Source organism: Euprymna scolopes, chromosome 43, assembly GCF_053919585.1.
Source record: "Euprymna scolopes isolate OS-2025 chromosome 43, ASM5391958v1, whole genome shotgun sequence".
NCBI lineage: Eukaryota > Metazoa > Mollusca > Cephalopoda > Sepiida > Sepiolidae > Euprymna > Euprymna scolopes.
The window spans coordinates 22,764,671-22,784,860 of NC_136524.1; the positions used below are offsets into that span (position 1 = coordinate 22,764,671).

Here is a 20,190-nt window from a genome sequence, read left to right on the forward strand (position 1 = left end):
TAAATCTAGTTAGTATGAATTATTGTTGAGTTATTATCCTTTGTTTAAGAAAGCTTCTTCCTAAGAACTGCACACCTGTGGAACTCTCTTCCGTTTACTTGCTTTCCAGCTGACTATAATATGGCTGTCTTCATGCCCAATGAGCCGTTCCCCTTAATTAATCCAATTTAACACATTTACATTTCCAACGATTACTATGATATTGTCCTTTTGACCACTGTACACTCTTTAACCCGTATCCTCGAGTGACCTCTGGGCCTTGATAAGTGGTGATTCCTTTGTAAAAAAAAAAATACATTCATCATACAGATTTTATTTTTATTCTTTAATATAAAGGGAATTTCGGACAAGAATCAAATGATCAAGTAGCAACTAATGAGCATCTCTGCATACTCCAAAAGATCACAAATCGGTTTTACATCAGCAGGTGTAGCATAAAGTCATACCTAGAATGAGGTTAGAGTAGACAATTCAGTTCTTCGTTATTGTAGCAAAATCTGAAAATTGGAATACTGAATTTCAAGTGAAACTAATGGTATCAACTGAATTGTTTTGTTGCTGATGAGCCCAAATGAGGGTGAAACTCAAGTCTAGAACTTACAATCTGTAGCTTTTATGGTTAGTGCTGCAATATTGCTTGACTGTGGAAATTATTAATCAAATATATATATTTTTTACATGGAGGTCACCACTTATCAAGGTCCAGAAGCCACTCGGGGATAAGGGTTTTATATATATATATATATATATATATATATATATATATATATGATGATGATTGCAACATCTCTACAGATAATTGCTCTCTCAAGTTTCATATTCTGCATCAAATAGCCCCTCATGTGTCCACAGGTGGCTTTGAAGTCCAGCAGTTGATTTACAAGGACAATGACAGACATAACATACAAAGGTCAAAATATTAACAGTGTTGATTGGATCCGAATTAGGAATACTATCTTTTATGCACAACCATATGCGTTTTCAGTCCAGATGCAGACCTGCATAGCTTACTACATATAACATGCACTATTATCAGGCCACTGCAGAAAGCTGGATGACATGAGATTTCATTTGGTTCACATATCCTACCTTCAAAAGAAGAACACATCCACACATTTCATAGATCCAAATTGCATGGTCGCATGGCAAATTCTCTAAGTTTCCTTTCCTAAGTGCTCATTTCAGTTTTGCACACTCCATCCTTTTGAAATAAAGAGAATCACAGCCAGTTACACACACAGAAAAAAAAAAACCACGACAGGTCGAGACGATTGGACAGGAGCAATCACTTGGCTAAGTTAAACCTTATTCTCGATTCTTTGTCATTTACAATGTTTTAAAATTGTATTTAATTAAAAAATATTATAAAAAGATTTTAACTTACTGGTTCATAATCAAAAACCATATGATCTTCAACTCCAAATTTCTCGCGAAGAGGCTGAAAAAAAAGATAACGCATTCTTTATTATCATGCATAACAAAAAAAAGATTTTATTAAAAGAAGGAAACAAATTTAGAGAAAAATTCAATTTTGTGAAGTGATATGTTGTTGCTTTCAGATGTCTTGACAAATGTGGAATATTAAAATAACTTATTTGGCATGCTGATAAATGAAGAGTTATGTCATTCACGTACTACTATATCACGTCTCGTATCTACAAAAACAGGATTTTAATCATCTGACCATCATATGGACAAAAATAAATCAGAAAAACAAAAACAAACTTTTCAAGTCGTTACTTTTTTTGCTTATATATATTTCAGAACTTTTTGGATTATTCAAACTATTGTTCCCATCTTGGATATTATTCTAACAATATTTCAGTCAATGATTTTCTTCTACCTAAAAATTCTGACAGAGGCTACAGATATTCACGAGATCAGTATCGTTTTGAAGCTCGACCCTTCGAACAACAAATATAAAAAAAATTGGCTAAAAACATTAATTCCTCACCCCGCAAACAGGCACTTTTCTACAAGGAGGAGGTCACTTTTTTCGTCAATATTTTCGAAAGTCATCCCCTCTTTTCAATTGACTAGCCTTAATTTAAACCTTCACCACTTCCGTTTTGACGATGGACACAATGGCAAAGACGTCACGTTTTTTTTCATGTTCTTTTCCTCCTTCGTGGTACAGGTTCAAGCCTGTCTGCCTACTACCAATTCTTTTTTTTTTTTTTGCTCAACACACATCTCCAAACACCCGGGCAACGCCGGATACTCAGGTTACTTCAGTATAAAATTCCATATAGATTGCCAAGTTTGACAAGATGTACCTGAGGATTGGAGATTACATCAGTAACGGTTTCTAGAAATTGTCTTACAAACTATCATATCTCTCTTTCTCATACATTCTTATCGCTTTCTTCCATGTTTTCCTTAGCCTTCCTTTGTTAACTGAACCAGTGACCTCAACTGTTTTAGATCTACTTCCAATCCAAAGTCCCTTAATCCTTTGGAGGTCAAGGAAGAGAGGGGCTGCATTATTGCATGCAGCGTATCTTGGGTACGAATAGTCTGGCAGGGCAAATCTCTCTCCAGACTCCACACACAGCACCTGGTATTACCAAATGGTCACCCATTTTAGTCTTAACCAGACTCATAGTCACTTAACTTTGACGATCTAATGGAAACTGATGTGTCAACATGATTATGCTGTATTACATCTACTTATTAAAGAATTAATCCATTCATTCAACATGACCATACCATCACAGTCTCCTGTTCTGAACACATCTCTATACTGTTCACATTTAATCCTTTGATGTCATCAGATCTAAACTTATTTTTAAAACTTGCATACATTATACATCTTTCGTAGCATTCACATATAATTTCTTTCCACACAGCATCTCAACTGTTACTGATGAAGATTCACTTCATAGATCATCAGAGTGTACTCAGTTCTTTTACCATCACTAACCAGCAAAGCAAAACACTGCTGACCAAGGAAAAAAAGTCCATCAGATCTTAGTCCATCCGCTCCTAACTCTTGTAATCACGTTAGCACCTGTACCATCCTGTGAACAACAATTCAACTTTGCTATTCTTTATCCCCATCTGAGTTCTCGTCCATCTCCATCTTACACTGGTTATACTCTCTTAATCTACCAATACTTTCATGTTGATTGCAGAAAACATGCCTTCGTTGGATTTTCAGAGAAGAATTATAGAATCTGAACAAATATTAGGAGAACAAGTTATTGAAAGCGATAACAGAATGGAGAGAAGCAACGATATAGCATTTGCAGTCTGAACACAAACTGAAAAAAGTGGACAGAGAAATATTAGGATTATCATTAAGATTGGGCTAATTTTGTGTTTTTTCCTTCTTCCTTTGAACTGCTAGAATTTGGAATTTCCTCCTGGCCCCCTGCTTCCATGACTGTACTGATATGCAGAAGTTTAAATAATGTGAACAGACATCTTGCTGCCCAACTCCCTACATAGTATCCCTGTTGCAAATCTGGTGCCAAAAAGTAGCCCCTCATGACTTAGTGGCACTGTGTATTGCCTGGAAGGAATGAACAGTAAAACAAATATATATATATATATATATATATATATATATATATTTATATATATATATATATATATATATATATATATATATATATACACACACACACAATATAATTAACCACTTAAAAAAACAATACCCCATTTTGGGGTACTAAATTAGTCAAAGGGAACATTATTCCCAACTCGCATTTAGGTATTCAGTTAAAAAACTGAATTCATTCAAAAAGTACTGCAAACAAAAAAATTAACATCTACATAAAAAACGCGATACATCCAGCAATCGTGAGATAGTCCAGTGGTAGAAGTCTAGGATTCTTATGACAGGGTCCCAATTTCAAATCTTGCTAGGTTCAGCCACTCTTATAAATATATACATATATATATGTCCGTCCTGTCACACAAAATTTAATAAAAACACTGCTGGATGAATTTATTTCAAGTATCTAGGGAATTGAGAAAGCAAATCTTTCTGAATTTTTGAGATAAGAATTCATAATGTTAGATTATTTGGATTATTCGGACTACTATTCTCATCTTGGTTGTTATTTTCATATTCTTTTCTTTCTTTTTTTTTTTTTAACTCATGTGCACCCCTAACAAGACATATCGTCACTTGGACATATTTGGGACCTTGGGACCATGCCTAGGAAAGATTAACAAGATGTTAGTTTACATTTAAACTTCTGCATATCAGTACAGCTAGGAAGAAGGTAGCAGGAAGGGAATTCCAAAGTCTAGCTATTCGAGGAAAGAAACTATTAGAATAGAAAGCTTTCTGGCATTTAGGGACCTCAACAGTAAAGGGGTGAGATTTTTATTGCTAAACAGGTTTGTCTGTGATATGTCGAAGGGGCACAAGTGCAATGAGTTCATCAGAGCACATTCCATTGAAATATTTGCAAAACAGGTACAGAGATATAACACTGTGGTGATGGGACAGAGGTTGGAGCTTATTTGACAAAGTGGGATATATTAGATTGGAAACTCTTTTTTGGACCCTATGCAAGAGGAAGAGGCTAGTGGTAGATGCACCAGCCCAGAGGTGGCAGCAATACTCCATACATGGGTGAATGGTGACCTTGTAGAGGTAAAAGTTTCAGTCAATATATATAACCTCATACTTTCTTCAGGTGTATCTTGTCCAACTTGGGAATCTTTCTGTCATACTTTGGAATCTGCTTGAAATTTTGAATGGAACCTTTTATTTAATCCACAGAGTTATTATGCTCTTGTTTCATCAGCTATTGTATTTTGAGTGTCGCCCACACTGAGGATTGAACCTTCAACCTCTAGAAGAGTAACTTACAACTGGATTTTGCCAAGTAATTTATCCACTATGCAGTGGGTCCTTACAATTCCAAAGTTTAACAAGATATACCTAAAGAAAGCAAGATGTTACATCAGCTGAAACGTTGTGAAAATAACAACCAAGATGAGAATAGTAGTCTGAATAATCCAAATAACATAACGATTCACAAGTTTGACATAAAAATGCATCTGAAGAAGGTTGGAAGTTACATCGGCTGAAACGTTGTGAAAATAACAACCAAGATGAGAATAGTAGTCTGAATAATCCAAATAATATAAAGATTCACAAGTTTGACATAAAAATGCATCTGAAGAAGGTTGGAAGTTACATCGGCTGAAACGTTGTGAAAATAACAACCAAGATGAGAATAGTAGTCTGAATAATCCAAATAACATAACGATTCACAAGTTTGACATAAAAATGCATCTGAAGAAGGTTGGAAGTTACATCGGCTGAAACGTTGTGAAAATAACAACCAAGATGAGAATAGTAGTCTGAATAATCCAAATAATATAAAGATTCACAAGTTTGACATAAAAATGCATCTGAAGAAGGTTGGAAGTTACATCGGCTGAAACGTTGTGAAAATAACAACCAAGATGAGAATAGTAGTCTGAATAATCCAAATAACATAACGATTCACAAGTTTGACATAAAAATGCATCTGAAGAAGGTTGGAAGTTACATCGGCTGAAACGTTGTGAAAATAACAACCAAGATGAGAATAGTAGTCTGAATAATCCAAATAATATAAAGATTCACAAGTTTGACATAAAAATGCATCTGAAGAAGGTTGGAAGTTACATCGGCTGAAACGTTGTGAAAATAACAACCAAGATGAGAATAGTAGTCTGAATAATCCAAATAACATAACGATTCACAAGTTTGACATAAAAATGCATCTGAAGAAGGTTGGAAGTTACATCGGCTGAAACGTTGTGAAAATAACAACCAAGATGAGAATAGTAGTCTGAATAATCCAAATAATATAAAGATTCACAAGTTTGACATAAAAATGCATCTGAAGAAGGTTGGAAGTTACATCGGCTGAAACGTTGTGAAAATAACAACCAAGATGAGAATAGTAGTCTGAATAATCCAAATAACATAACGATTCACAAGTTTGACATAAAAATGCATCTGAAGAAGGTTGGAAGTTACATCGGCTGAAACGTTGTGAAAATAACAACCAAGATGAGAATAGTAGTCTGAATAATCCAAATAATATAAAGATTCACAAGTTTGACATAAAAATGCATCTGAAGAAGGTTGGAAGTTACATCGGCTGAAACGTTGTGAAAATAACAATCAAGATGAGAATAGTAGTCTGAATAATCCAAATAATATAAAGATTCACAAGTTTGACATAAAAATGCATCTGAAGAAGGTTGGAAGTTACATCGGCTGAAACGTTGTGAAAATAACAACCAAGATGAGAATAGTAGTCTGAATAATCCAAATAATATAAAGATTCACAAGTTTGACATAAAAATGCATCTGAAGAAGGTTGGAAGTTACATCGGCTGAAACGTTGTGAAAATAACAACCAAGATGAGAATAGTAGTCTGAATAATCCAAATAATATAAAGATTCACAAGTTTGACATAAAAATGCATCTGAAGAAGGTTGGAAGTTACATCGGCTGAAACGTTGTGAAAATAACAATCAAGATGAGAATAGTAGTCTGAATAATCCAAATAACATAAAGATTCACAAGTTTGACATAAAAATGCATCTGAAGAAGGTTGGAAGTTACATCGGCTGAAACGTTGTGAAAATAACAATCAAGATGAGAATAGTAGTCTGAATAATCCAAATAATATAAAGATTCACAAGTTTGACATAAAAATGCATCTGAAGAAGGTTGGAAGTTACATCGGCTGAAACGTTGTGAAAATAACAAACAAGATGAGAATAGTAATCTGAATAATCCAAATAATATAAAGATTCACAAGTTTGACATAAAAATGCATCTGAAGAAGGTTGGATGTTACATTGGCTGAAACGTTGTGAAAATAACAACCAAGATGAGAATAGTAGTCTGAATAATCCAAATAATATAAAGATTCACAAGTTTGACATAAAAATGCATCTGAAGAAGGTTGGATGTTACATTGGCTGAAACGTTGTGAAAATAACAACCAAGATGAGAATAGTAGTCTGAATAATCCAAATAATATAAAGATTCACAAGTTTGACATAAAAATGCATCTGAAGAAGGTTGGAAGTTACATCGGCTGAAACGTTGTGAAAATAACAACCAAGATGAGAATAGTAGTCTGAATAATCCAAATAATATAAAGATTCACAAGTTTGACATAAAAATGCATCTGAAGAAGGTTGGATGTTACATTGGCTGAAACGTTGTGAAAATAACAACCAAGATGAGAATAGTAGTCTGAATAATCCAAATAATATAAAGATTCACAAGTTTGACATAAAAATGCATCTGAAGAAGGTTGGATGTTACATTGGCTGAAACGTTGTGAAAATAACAACCAAGATGAGAATAGTAGTCTGAATAATCCAAATAATATAAAGATTCACAAGTTTGACATAAAAATGCATCTGAAGAAGGTTGGATGTTACATTGGCTGAAACGTTGTGAAAATAACAACCAAGATGAGAATAGTAGTCTGAATAATCCAAATAATATAAAGATTCACAAGTTTGACATAAAAATGCATCTGAAGAAGGTTGGAAGTTACATCGGCTGAAACGTTGTGAAAATAACAATCAAGATGAGAATAGTAGTCTGAATAATCCAAATAACATAAAGATTCACAAGTTTGACATAAAAATGCATCTGAAGAAGGTTGGAAGTTACATCGGCTGAAACGTTGTGAAAATAACAATCAAGATGAGAATAGTAGTCTGAATAATCCAAATAATATAAAGATTCACAAGTTTGATATAAAAATGCATCTGAAGAAGGTTGGAAGTTACATCGGCTGAAACGTTGTGAAAATAACAATCAAGATGAGAATAGTAGTCTGAATAATCCAAATAATATAAAGATTCACAAGTTTGACATAAAAATGCATCTGAAGAAGGTTGGATGTTACATTGGCTGAAACGTTGTGAAAATAACAACCAAGATGAGAATAGTAGTCTGAATAATCCAAATAATATAAAGATTCACAAGTTTGACATAAAAATGCATCTGAAGAAGGTTGGATGTTACATTGGCTGAAACGTTGTGAAAATAACAACCAAGATGAGAATAGTAGTCTGAATAATCCAAATAATATAAAGATTCACAAGTTTGACATAAAAATGCATCTGAAGAAGGTTGGAAGTTACATCGGCTGAAACGTTGTGAAAATAACAATCAAGATGAGAATAGTAGTCTGAATAATCCAAATAACATAAAGATTCACAAGTTTGACATAAAAATGCATCTGAAGAAGGTTGGAAGTTACATCGGCTGAAACGTTGTGAAAATAACAATCAAGATGAGAATAGTAGTCTGAATAATCCAAATAATATAAAGATTCACAAGTTTGACATAAAAATGCATCTGAAGAAGGTTGGAAGTTACATCGGCTGAAACGTTGTGAAAATAACAATCAAGATGAGAATAGTAGTCTGAATAATCCAAATAACATAAAGATTCACAAGTTTGACATAAAAATGCATCTGAAGAAGGTTGGAAGTTACATCGGCTGAAACGTTGTGAAAATAACAATCAAGATGAGAATAGTAGTCTGAATAATCCAAATAATATAAAGATTCACAAGTTTGACATACAAATGCATCTGAAGAAGGTTGGAAGTTACATCGGCTGAAACGTTGTGAAAATAACAATCAAGATGAGAATAGTAGTCTGAATAATCCAAATAATATAAAGATTCACAAGTTTGACATAAAAATGCATCTGAAGAAGGTTGGAAGTTACATCGGCTGAAACGTTGTGAAAATAACAACCAAGATGAGAATAGTAGTCTGAATAATCCAAATAATATAAAGATTCACAAGTTTGACATAAAAATGCATCTGAAGAAGGTTGGAAGTTACATCGGCTGAAACGTTGTGAAAATAACAACCAAGATGAGAATAGTAGTCTGAATAATCCAAATAATATAAAGATTCACAAGTTTGATATAAAAATGCATCTGAAGAAGGTTGGAAGTTACATCGGCTGAAACGTTGTGAAAATAACAATCAAGATGAGAATAGTAGTCTGAATAATCCAAATAATATAAAGATTCACAAGTTTGACATAAAAATGCATCTGAAGAAGGTTGGATGTTACATTGGCTGAAACGTTGTGAAAATAACAACCAAGATGAGAATAGTAGTCTGAATAATCCAAATAATATAAAGATTCACAAGTTTGACATAAAAATGCATCTGAAGAAGGTTGGATGTTACATTGGCTGAAACGTTGTGAAAATAACAACCAAGATGAGAATAGTAGTCTGAATAATCCAAATAATATAAAGATTCACAAGTTTGACATAAAAATGCATCTGAAGAAGGTTGGAAGTTACATCGGCTGAAACGTTGTGAAAATAACAATCAAGATGAGAATAGTAGTCTGAATAATCCAAATAACATAAAGATTCACAAGTTTGACATAAAAATGCATCTGAAGAAGGTTGGAAGTTACATCGGCTGAAACGTTGTGAAAATAACAATCAAGATGAGAATAGTAGTCTGAATAATCCAAATAATATAAAGATTCACAAGTTTGACATAAAAATGCATCTGAAGAAGGTTGGAAGTTACATCGGCTGAAACGTTGTGAAAATAACAATCAAGATGAGAATAGTAGTCTGAATAATCCAAATAACATAAAGATTCACAAGTTTGACATAAAAATGCATCTGAAGAAGGTTGGAAGTTACATCGGCTGAAACGTTGTGAAAATAACAATCAAGATGAGAATAGTAGTCTGAATAATCCAAATAATATAAAGATTCACAAGTTTGACATACAAATGCATCTGAAGAAGGTTGGAAGTTACATCGGCTGAAACGTTGTGAAAATAACAATCAAGATGAGAATAGTAGTCTGAATAATCCAAATAATATAAAGATTCACAAGTTTGACATAAAAATGCATCTGAAGAAGGTTGGAAGTTACATCGGCTGAAACGTTGTGAAAATAACAACCAAGATGAGAATAGTAGTCTGAATAATCCAAATAATATAAAGATTCACAAGTTTGACATAAAAATGCATCTGAAGAAGGTTGGAAGTTACATCGGCTGAAACGTTGTGAAAATAACAACCAAGATGAGAATAGTAGTCTGAATAATCCAAATAATATAAAGATTCACAAGTTTGACATAAAAATGCATCTGAAGAAGGTTGGAAGTTACATCGGCTGAAACGTTGTGAAAATAACAATCAAGATGAGAATAGTAGTCTGAATAATCCAAATAATATAAAGATTCACAAGTTTGACATAAAAATGCATATGAAGAAGGTTGGAAGTTACATCGGCTGAAACGTTGTGAAAATAACAACCAAGATGAGAATAGTAGTCTGAATAATCCAAATAATATAAAGATTCACAAGTTTGACATAAAAATGCATCTGAAGAAGGTTGGAAGTTACATCGGCTGAAACGTTGTGAAAATAACAATCAAGATGAGAATAGTAGTCTGAATAATCCAAATAATATAAAGATTCACAAGTTTGACATAAAAATGCATCTGAAGAAGGTTGGAAGTTACATCGGCTGAAACGTTGTGAAAATAACAATCAAGATGAGAATAGTAGTCTGAATAATCCAAATAACATAAAGATTCACAAGTTTGACATAAAAATGCATCTGAAGAAGATTGGAAGTTACATCGGCTGAAACGTTGTGAAAATAACAACAAAGATGAGAATAGTAGTCTGAATAATCCAAATAATATAAAGATTCACAAGTTTGACATAAAAATGCATCTGAAGAAGGTTGGAAGTTACATCGGCTGAAACGTTGTGAAAATAACAACCCAGATGAGAATAGTAGTCTGAATAATCCAAATAATATAAAGATTCACAAGTTTGACATAAAAATGCATCTGAAGAAGGTTGGAAGTTACATCGGCTGAAACGTTGTGAAAATAACAATCAAGATGAGAATAGTAGTCTGAATAATCCAAATAATATAAAGATTCACAAGTTTGACATAAAAATGCATCTGAAGAAGGTTGGAAGTTACATCGGCTGAAACGTTGTGAAAATAACAACCAAGATGAGAATAGTAGTCTGAATAATCCAAATAACATAAACATTCACAAGTTTGACATAAAAATGCATCTGAAGAAGGTTGGAAGTTACATCGGCTGAAACGTTGTGAAAATAACAATCAAGATGAGAATAGTAGTCTGAATAATCCAAATAATATAAAGATTCACAAGTTTGACATAAAAATGCATCTGAAGAAGGTTGGAAGTTACATCGGCTGAAACGTTGTGAAAATAACAATCAAGATGAGAATAGTAGTCTGAATAATCCAAATAATATAAAGATTCACAAGTTTGACATAAAAATGCATCTGAAGAAGGTTGGAAGTTACATCGGCTGAAACGTTGTGAAAATAACAACCAAGATGAGAATAGTAGTCTGAATAATCCAAATAATATAAAGATTCACAAGTTTGACATAAAAATGCATCTGAAGAAGGTTGGAAGTTACATCGGCTGAAACGTTGTGAAAATAACAACCAAGATGAGAATAGTAGTCTGAATAATCCAAATAATATAAAGATTCACAAGTTTGACATAAAAATGCATCTGAAGAAGGTTGGAAGTTACATCGGCTGAAACGTTGTGAAAATAACAACCAAGATGAGAATAGTAGTCTGAATAATCCAAATAACATAAAGATTCACAAGTTTGACATAAAAATGCATCTGAAGAAGGTTGGAAGTTACATCGGCTGAAACGTTGTGAAAATAACAATCAAGATGAGAATAGTAGTCTGAATAATCCAAATAATATAAAGATTCACAAGTTTGACATAAAAATGCATCTGAAGAAGGTTGGAAGTTACATCGGCTGAAACGTTGTGAAAATAACAACCAAGATGAGAATAGTAGTCTGAATAATCCAAATAACATAAACATTCACAAGTTTGACATAAAAATGCATCTGAAGAAGGTTGGAAGTTACATCGGCTGAAACGTTGTGAAAATAACAATCAAGATGAGAATAGTAGTCTGAATAATCCAAATAATATAAAGATTCACAAGTTTGACATAAAAATGCATCTGAAGAAGGTTGGAAGTTACATCGGCTGAAACGTTGTGAAAATAACAACCAAGATGAGAATAGTAGTCTGAATAATCCAAATAACATAAACATTCACAAGTTTGACATAAAAATGCATCTGAAGAAGGTTGGAAGTTACATCGGCTGAAACGTTGTGAAAATAACAATCAAGATGAGAATAGTAGTCTGAATAATCCAAATAATATAAAGATTCACAAGTTTGACATAAAAATGCATCTGAAGAAGGTTGGAAGTTACATCGGCTGAAACGTTGTGAAAATAACAATCAAGATGAGAATAGTAGTCTGAATAATCCAAATAATATAAAGATTCACAAGTTTGACATAAAAATGCATCTGAAGAAGGTTGGAAGTTACATCGGCTGAAACGTTGTGAAAATAACAATCAAGATGAGAATAGTAGTCTAAATAATCCAAATAACATAAAGATTCACAAGTTTGATATAAAAATGCATCTGAAGAAGGTTGGAAGTTACATCGGCTGAAACGTTGTGAAAATAACAACCAAGATGAGAATAGTAGTCTGAATAATCCAAATAATATAAAGATTCACAAGTTTGATATAAAAATGCATCTGAAGAAGGTTGGAAGTTACATCGGCTGAAACGTTGTGAAAATAACAATCAAGATGAGAATAGTAGTCTGAATAATCCAAATAATATAAAGATTCACAAGTTTGATATAAAAATGCATCTGAAGAAGGTTGGAAGTTACATCGGCTGAAACGTTGTGAAAATAACAATCAAGATGAGAATAGTAGTCTGAATAATCCAAATAATATAAAGATTCACAAGTTTGACATAAAAATGCATCTAAAGAAGGTTGGAAGTTACATCGGCTGAAACGTTGTGAAAATAACAATCAAGATGAGAATAGTAGTCTGAATAATCCAAATAATATAAAGATTCACAAGTTTGACATAAAAATGCATCTGAAGAAGGTTGGAAGTTACATCGGCTGAAACGTTGTGAAAATAACAATCAAGATGAGAATAGTAGTCTAAATAATCCAAATAACATAAACATTCACAAGTTTGACATAAAAATGCATCTGAAGAAGGTTGGAAGTTACATCGGCTGAAACGTTGTGAAAATAACAATCAAGATGAGAATAGTAGTCTGAATAATCCAAATAATATAAAGATTCACAAGTTTGACATAAAAATGCATCTGAAGAAGGTTGGAAGTTACATCGGCTGAAACGTTGTGAAAATAACAACCAAGATGAGAATAGTAGTCTGAATAATCCAAATAACATAAACATTCACAAGTTTGACATAAAAATGCATCTGAAGAAGGTTGGAAGTTACATCGGCTGAAACGTTGTGAAAATAACAATCAAGATGAGAATAGTAGTCTGAATAATCCAAATAATATAAAGATTCACAAGTTTGACATAAAAATGCATCTGAAGAAGGTTGGAAGTTACATCGGCTGAAACGTTGTGAAAATAACAACCAAGATGAGAATAGTAGTCTGAATAATCCAAATAATATAAACATTCACAAGTTTGACATAAAAATGCATCTGAAGAAGGTTGGAAGTTACATCGGCTGAAACGTTGTCAAAATAACAATCAAGATGAGAATAGTAGTCTGAATAATCCAAATAATATAAAGATTCACAAGTTTGACATAAAAATGCATCTGAAGAAGGTTGGAAGTTACATCGGCTGAAACGTTGTGAAAATAACAATCAAGATGAGAATAGTAGTCTGAATAATCCAAATAATATAAAGATTCACAAGTTTGACATAAAAATGCATCTGAAGAAGGTTGGAAGTTACATCGGCTGAAACGTTGTGAAAATAACAATCAAGATGAGAATAGTAGTCTAAATAATCCAAATAACATAAAGATTCACAAGTTTGATATAAAAATGCATCTGAAGAAGGTTGGAAGTTACATCGGCTGAAACGTTGTGAAAATAACAACCAAGATGAGAATAGTAGTCTGAATAATCCAAATAATATAAAGATTCACAAGTTTGACATAAAAATGCATCTGAAGAAGGTTGGAAGTTACATCGGCTGAAACGTTGTGAAAATAACAACCAAGATGAGAATAGTAGTCTGAATAATCCAAATAATATAAAGATTCACAAGTTTGATATAAAAATGCATCTGAAGAAGGTTGGAAGTTACATCGGCTGAAACGTTGTGAAAATAACAATCAAGATGAGAATAGTAGTCAGAATAATCCAAATAATATAAAGATTCACAAGTTTGACATAAAAATGCATCTAAAGAAGGTTGGAAGTTACATCGGCTGAAACGTTGTGAAAATAACAATCAAGATGAGAATAGTAGTCTGAATAATCCAAATAATATAAAGATTCACAAGTTTGACATAAAAATGCATCTGAAGAAGGTTGGAAGTTACATCGGCTGAAACGTTGTGAAAATAACAACCAAGATGAGAATAGTAGTCTGAATAATCCAAATAATATAAAGATTCACAAGTTTGACATAAAAATGCATCTGAAGAAGGTTGGAAGTTACATCGGCTGAAACGTTGTGAAAATAACAACCAAGAAGAGAATAGTAGTCTGAATAATCCAAATAACAAAGATTCACAAGTTTGACATAAAAATGCATCTGAAGAAGGTTGGAAGTTACATCGGCTGAAACGTTGTGAAAATAACAATCAAGATGAGAATAGTAGTCTGAATAATCCAAATAATATAAAGATTCACAAGTTTGACATAAAAATGCATCTGAAGAAGGTTGGAAGTTACATCGGCTGAAACGTTGTGAAAATAACAATCAAGATGAGAATAGTAGTCTGAATAATCCAAATAATATAAAGATTCACAAGTTTGACATAAAAATGCATCTGAAGAAGGTTGGAAGTTACATCGGCTGAAACGTTGTGAAAATAACAACCAAGATGAGAATAGTAGTCTGAATAATCCAAATAACATAAACATTCACAAGTTTGACATAAAAATGCATCTGAAGAAGGTTGGAAGTTACATCGGCTGAAACGTTGTGAAAATAACAATCAAGATGAGAATAGTAGTCTGAATAATCCAAATAACATAAACATTCACAAGTTTGACATAAAAATGCATCTGAAGAAGGTTGGAAGTTACATCGGCTGAAACGTTGTGAAAATAACAATCAAGATGAGAATAGTAGTCTGAATAATCCAAATAACATAAACATTCACAAGTTTGACATAAAAATGCATCTGAAGAAGGTTGGAAGTTACATCGGCTGAAACGTTGTGAAAATAACAATCAAGATGAGAATAGTAGTCTGAATAATCCAAATAATATAAACATTCACAAGTTTGACATAAAAATGCATCTGAAGAAGGTTGGAAGTTACATCGGCTGAAACGTTGTGAAAATAACAATCAAGATGAGAATAGTAGTCTGAATAATCCAAATAATATAAAGATTCACAAGTTTGACATAAAAATGCATCTGAAGAAGGTTGGAAGTTACATCGGCTGAAACGTTGTGAAAATAACAACCAAGATGAGAATAGTAGTCTGAATAATCCAAATAACATAAACATTCACAAGTTTGACATAAAAATGCATCTGAAGAAGGTTGGAAGTTACATCGGCTGAAACGTTGTGAAAATAACAATCAAGATGAGAATAGTAGTCTGAATAATTCAAATAATATAAAGATTCACAAGTTTGACATAAAAATGCATCTGAAGAAGGTTGGAAGTTACATCGGCTGAAACGTTGTGAAAATAACAATCAAGATGAGAATAGTAGTCTGAATAATCCAAATAATATAAAGATTCACAAGTTTGACATAAAAATGCATCTGAAGAAGGTTGGAAGTTACATCGGCTGAAACGTTGTGAAAATAACAACCAAGATGAGAATAGTAGTCTGAATAATCCAAATAACATAAACATTCACAAGTTTGACATAAAAATGCATCTGAAGAAGGTTGGAAGTTACATCGGCTGAAACGTTGTGAAAATAACAACCAAGATGAGAATAGTAGTCTGAATAATCCAAATAACAAAGATTCACAAGTTTGACATAAAAATGCATCTGAAGAAGATTGGAAGTTACATCGGCTGAAACGTTGTGAAAATAACAACAAAGATGAGAATAGTAGTCTGAATAATCCAAATAACATAAAGATTCACAAGTTTGACATAAAAATGCATCTGAAGAATGTTGGAAGTTACATCGGTTGAAACGTTGTGAAAATAACAACCAAGATGAGAATAGTAGTCTGAATAATTCAAATAACATAAAGATTCACAAGTTTGACATAAAAATGCATCTGAAGAATGTTGGAAGTTACATCGGCTGAAACGTTGTGAAAATAACAACCAAGATGAGAATAGTAGTCTTAATAATCCAAATAACATAAAGATTCACAAGTTTGACATAAAAATGCATCTGAAGAAGATTGGAAGTTACATCGGCTGAAACGTTGTGAAAATAACAACAAAGATGAGAATAGTAGTCTGAATAATCCAAATAATAAAGATTCACAAGTTTGACATAAAAATGCATCTGAAGAAGATTGGAAGTTACATCGGCTGAAACGTTGTGAAAATAACAACAAAGATGAGAATAGTAGTCTGAATAATCCAAATAACATAAAGATTCACAAGTTTGACATAAAAATGCATCTGAAGAATGTTGGAAGTTACATCGGTTGAAACGTTGTGAAAATAACAACCAAGATGAGAATAGTAGTCTGAATAATCCAAATAACAAAGATTCACAAGTTTGACATAAAAATGCATCTGAAGTAGATTGGAAGTTACATCGGCTGAAACGTTGTGAAAATAACAACAAAGATGAGAATAGTAGTCTGAATAATCCAAATAACATAAAGATTCACAAGTTTGACATAAAAAGGCATCTGAAGAATGTTGGAAGTTACATCGGTTGAAACGTTGTGAAAATAACAACCAAGATGAGAATAGTAGTCTGAATAATCCAAATAACAAAGATTCACAAGTTTGACATAAAAATGCATCTGAAGAAGATTGGAAGTTACATCGGCTGAAACGTTGTGAAAATAACAACAAAGATGAGAATAGTAGTCTGAATAATCCAAATAACATAAAGATTCACAAGTTTGACATAAAAATGCATCTGAAGAATGTTGGAAGTTACATCGGTTGAAACGTTGTGAAAATAACAACCAAGATGAGAATAGTAGTCTGAATAATCCAAATAACATAAAGATTCACAAGTTTGACATTAAAATGCATCTGAAGAAGGTTGGAAGTTACATCGGCTGAAACGTTGTGAAAATAACAACAAAGATGAGAATAGTAGTCTGAATAATCCAAATAACAAAGATTCACAAGTTTGACATAAAAATGCATCTGAAGAAGATTGGAAGTTACATCGGCTGAAACGTTGTGAAAATAACAACAAAGATGAGAATAGTAGTCTGAATAATCCAAATAACATAAAGATTCACAAGTTTGACATAAAAATGCATCTGAAGAATGTTGGAAGTTACATCGGTTGAAACGTTGTGAAAATAACAACCAAGATGAGAATAGTAGTCTGAATAATTCAAATAACATAAAGATTCACAAGTTTGACATAAAAATGCATCTGAAGAAGGTTGGAAGTTACATCGGCTGAAACGTTGTGAAAATAACAACCAAGATGAGAATAGTAGTCTTAATAATCCAAATAACATAAAGATTCACAAGTTTGACATAAAAATGCATCTGAAGAAGATTGGAAGTTACATCGGCTGAAACGTTGTGAAAATAACAACAAAGATGAGAATAGTAGTCTGAATAATCCAAATAATAAAGATTCACAAGTTTGACATAAAAATGCATCTGAAGAAGATTGGAAGTTACATCGGCTGAAACGTTGTGAAAATAACAACAAAGATGAGAATAGTAGTCTGAATAATCCAAATAACATAAAGATTCACAAGTTTGACATAAAAATGCATCTGAAGAATGTTGGAAGTTACATCGGTTGAAACGTTGTGAAAATAACAACCAAGATGAGAATAGTAGTCTGAATAATCCAAATAACAAAGATTCACAAGTTTGACATTAAAATGCATCTGAAGAAGATTGGAAGTTACATCGGTTGAAACGTTGTGAAAATAACAACCAAGATGAGAATAGTAGTCTGAATAATCCAAATAACAAAGATTCACAAGTTTGACATAAAAATGCATCTGAAGAAGATTGGAAGTTACATCGGCTGAAACGTTGTGAAAATAACAACAAAGATGAGAATAGTAGTCTGAATAATCCAAATAACATAAAGATTCACAAGTTTGACATAAAAATGCATCTGAAGAATGTTGGAAGTTACATCGGCTGAAACGTTGTGAAAATAACAACCAAGATGAGAATAGTAGTCTGAATAATTCAAATAACATAAAGATTCACAAGTTTGACATAAAAATGCATCTGAAGAAGATTGGAAGTTACATCGGCTGAAACGTTGTGAAAATAACAACCAAGATGAGAATAGTAGTCTGAATAATCCAAATAACATAAAGATTCACAAGTTTGACATAAAAATGCATCTGAAGAATGTTGGAAGTTACATCGGTTGAAACGTTGTGAAAATAACAACCAAGATGAGAATAGTAGTCTGAATAATTCAAATAACATAAAGATTCACAAGTTTGACATAAAAATGCATCTGAAGAAGGTTGGAAGTTACATCGGTTGAAACGTTGTGAAAATAACAACCAAGATGAGAATAGTAGTCTGAATAATCCAAATAACATAAAGATTCACAAGTTTGACATTAAAATGCATCTGAAGAAGGTTGGAAGTTACATCGGCTGAAACGTTGTGAAAATAACAACCAAGATGAGAATAGTAGTCTGAATAATCCAAATAACATAAAGATTCACAAGTTTGACATTAAAATGCATCTGAAGAATGTTGGAAGTTACATCGGTTGAAACGTTGTGAAAATAACAACCAAGATGAGAATAGTAGTCTGAATAATCCAAATAACAAAGATTCACAAGTTTGACATAAAAATGCATCTGAAGAAGATTGGAAGTTACATCGGTTGAAACGTTGTGAAAATAACAACCAAGATGAGAATAGTAGTCTGAATAATTCAAATAACATAAAGATTCACAAGTTTGACATAAAAATGCATCAGAAGAATGTTGGAAGTTACATCGGTTGAAACGTTGTGAAAATAACAACCAAGATGAGAATAGTAGTCTGAATAATTCAAATAACATAAAGATTCACAAGTGTGACATAAAAATGCATCTGAAGAATGTTGGAAGTTACATCGGTTGAAACGTTGTGAAAATAACAACCAAGATGAGAATAGTAGTCTGAATAATTCAAATAACATAAAGATTCACAAGTTTGACATAAAAATGCATCTGAAGAAGGTTGGAAGTTACATCGGCTGAAACGTTGTGAAAATAACAACCAAGATGAGACTAGTAGTCTGAATAATCCAAATAATAAAGATTCACAAGTTTGACATAAAAATGCATCTGAAGAAGATTAGAAGTTACATCGGCTGAAACGTTGTGAAAATAACAACCAAGATGAGAATAGTAGTCTGAATAATCCAAATAATAAAGATTCACAAGTTTGACATAAAAATGCATCTGAAGAAGATTGGAAGTTACATCGGCTGAAACGTTGTGAAAATAACAACAAAGATGAGAATAGTAGTCTGAATAATCCAAATAACATAAAGATTCACAAGTTTGACATAAAAATGCATCTGAAGAATGTTGGAAGTTACATCGGTTGAAACGTTGTGAAAATAACAACCAAGATGAGAATAGTAGTCTGAATAATCCAAATAACAAAGATTCACAAGTTTGACATAAAAATGCATCTGAAGAAGATTGGAAGTTACATCGGCTGAAACGTTGTGAAAATAACAACAAAGATGAGAATAGTAGTCTGAATAATCCAAATAACATAAAGATTCACAAGTTTGACATAAAAAGGCATCTGAAGAATGTTGGAAGTTACATCGGTTGAAACGTTGTGAAAATAACAACCAAGATGAGAATAGTAGTCTGAATAATCCAAATAACAAAGATTCACAAGTTTGACATAAAAATGCATCTGAAGAAGATTGGAAGTTACATCGGCTGAAACGTTGTGAAAATAACAACCAAGATGAGAATAGTAGTCTGAATAATCCAAATAAC

At 32.4% G+C, this 20,190-nt stretch overlaps 1 protein-coding gene across 2 annotated transcripts in view; it reads right to left on the bottom strand.

Annotated features, from left to right (window-relative positions):
- Nucleotides 1-20,190, bottom strand: part of LOC145268233 (leucine--tRNA ligase, cytoplasmic-like) — a 310,979-nt gene that overhangs the window by 179,066 nt on the left and 111,723 nt on the right. For both annotated transcript variants that reach the window (XM_080123554.1, XM_080123555.1), the window contains exon 13: nt 1,385-1,438. In XM_080123554.1, the coding sequence (XP_079979680.1) occupies nt 1,385-1,438 (54 nt within the window). The remainder of the gene's footprint in view (nt 1-1,384; nt 1,439-20,190) is intronic.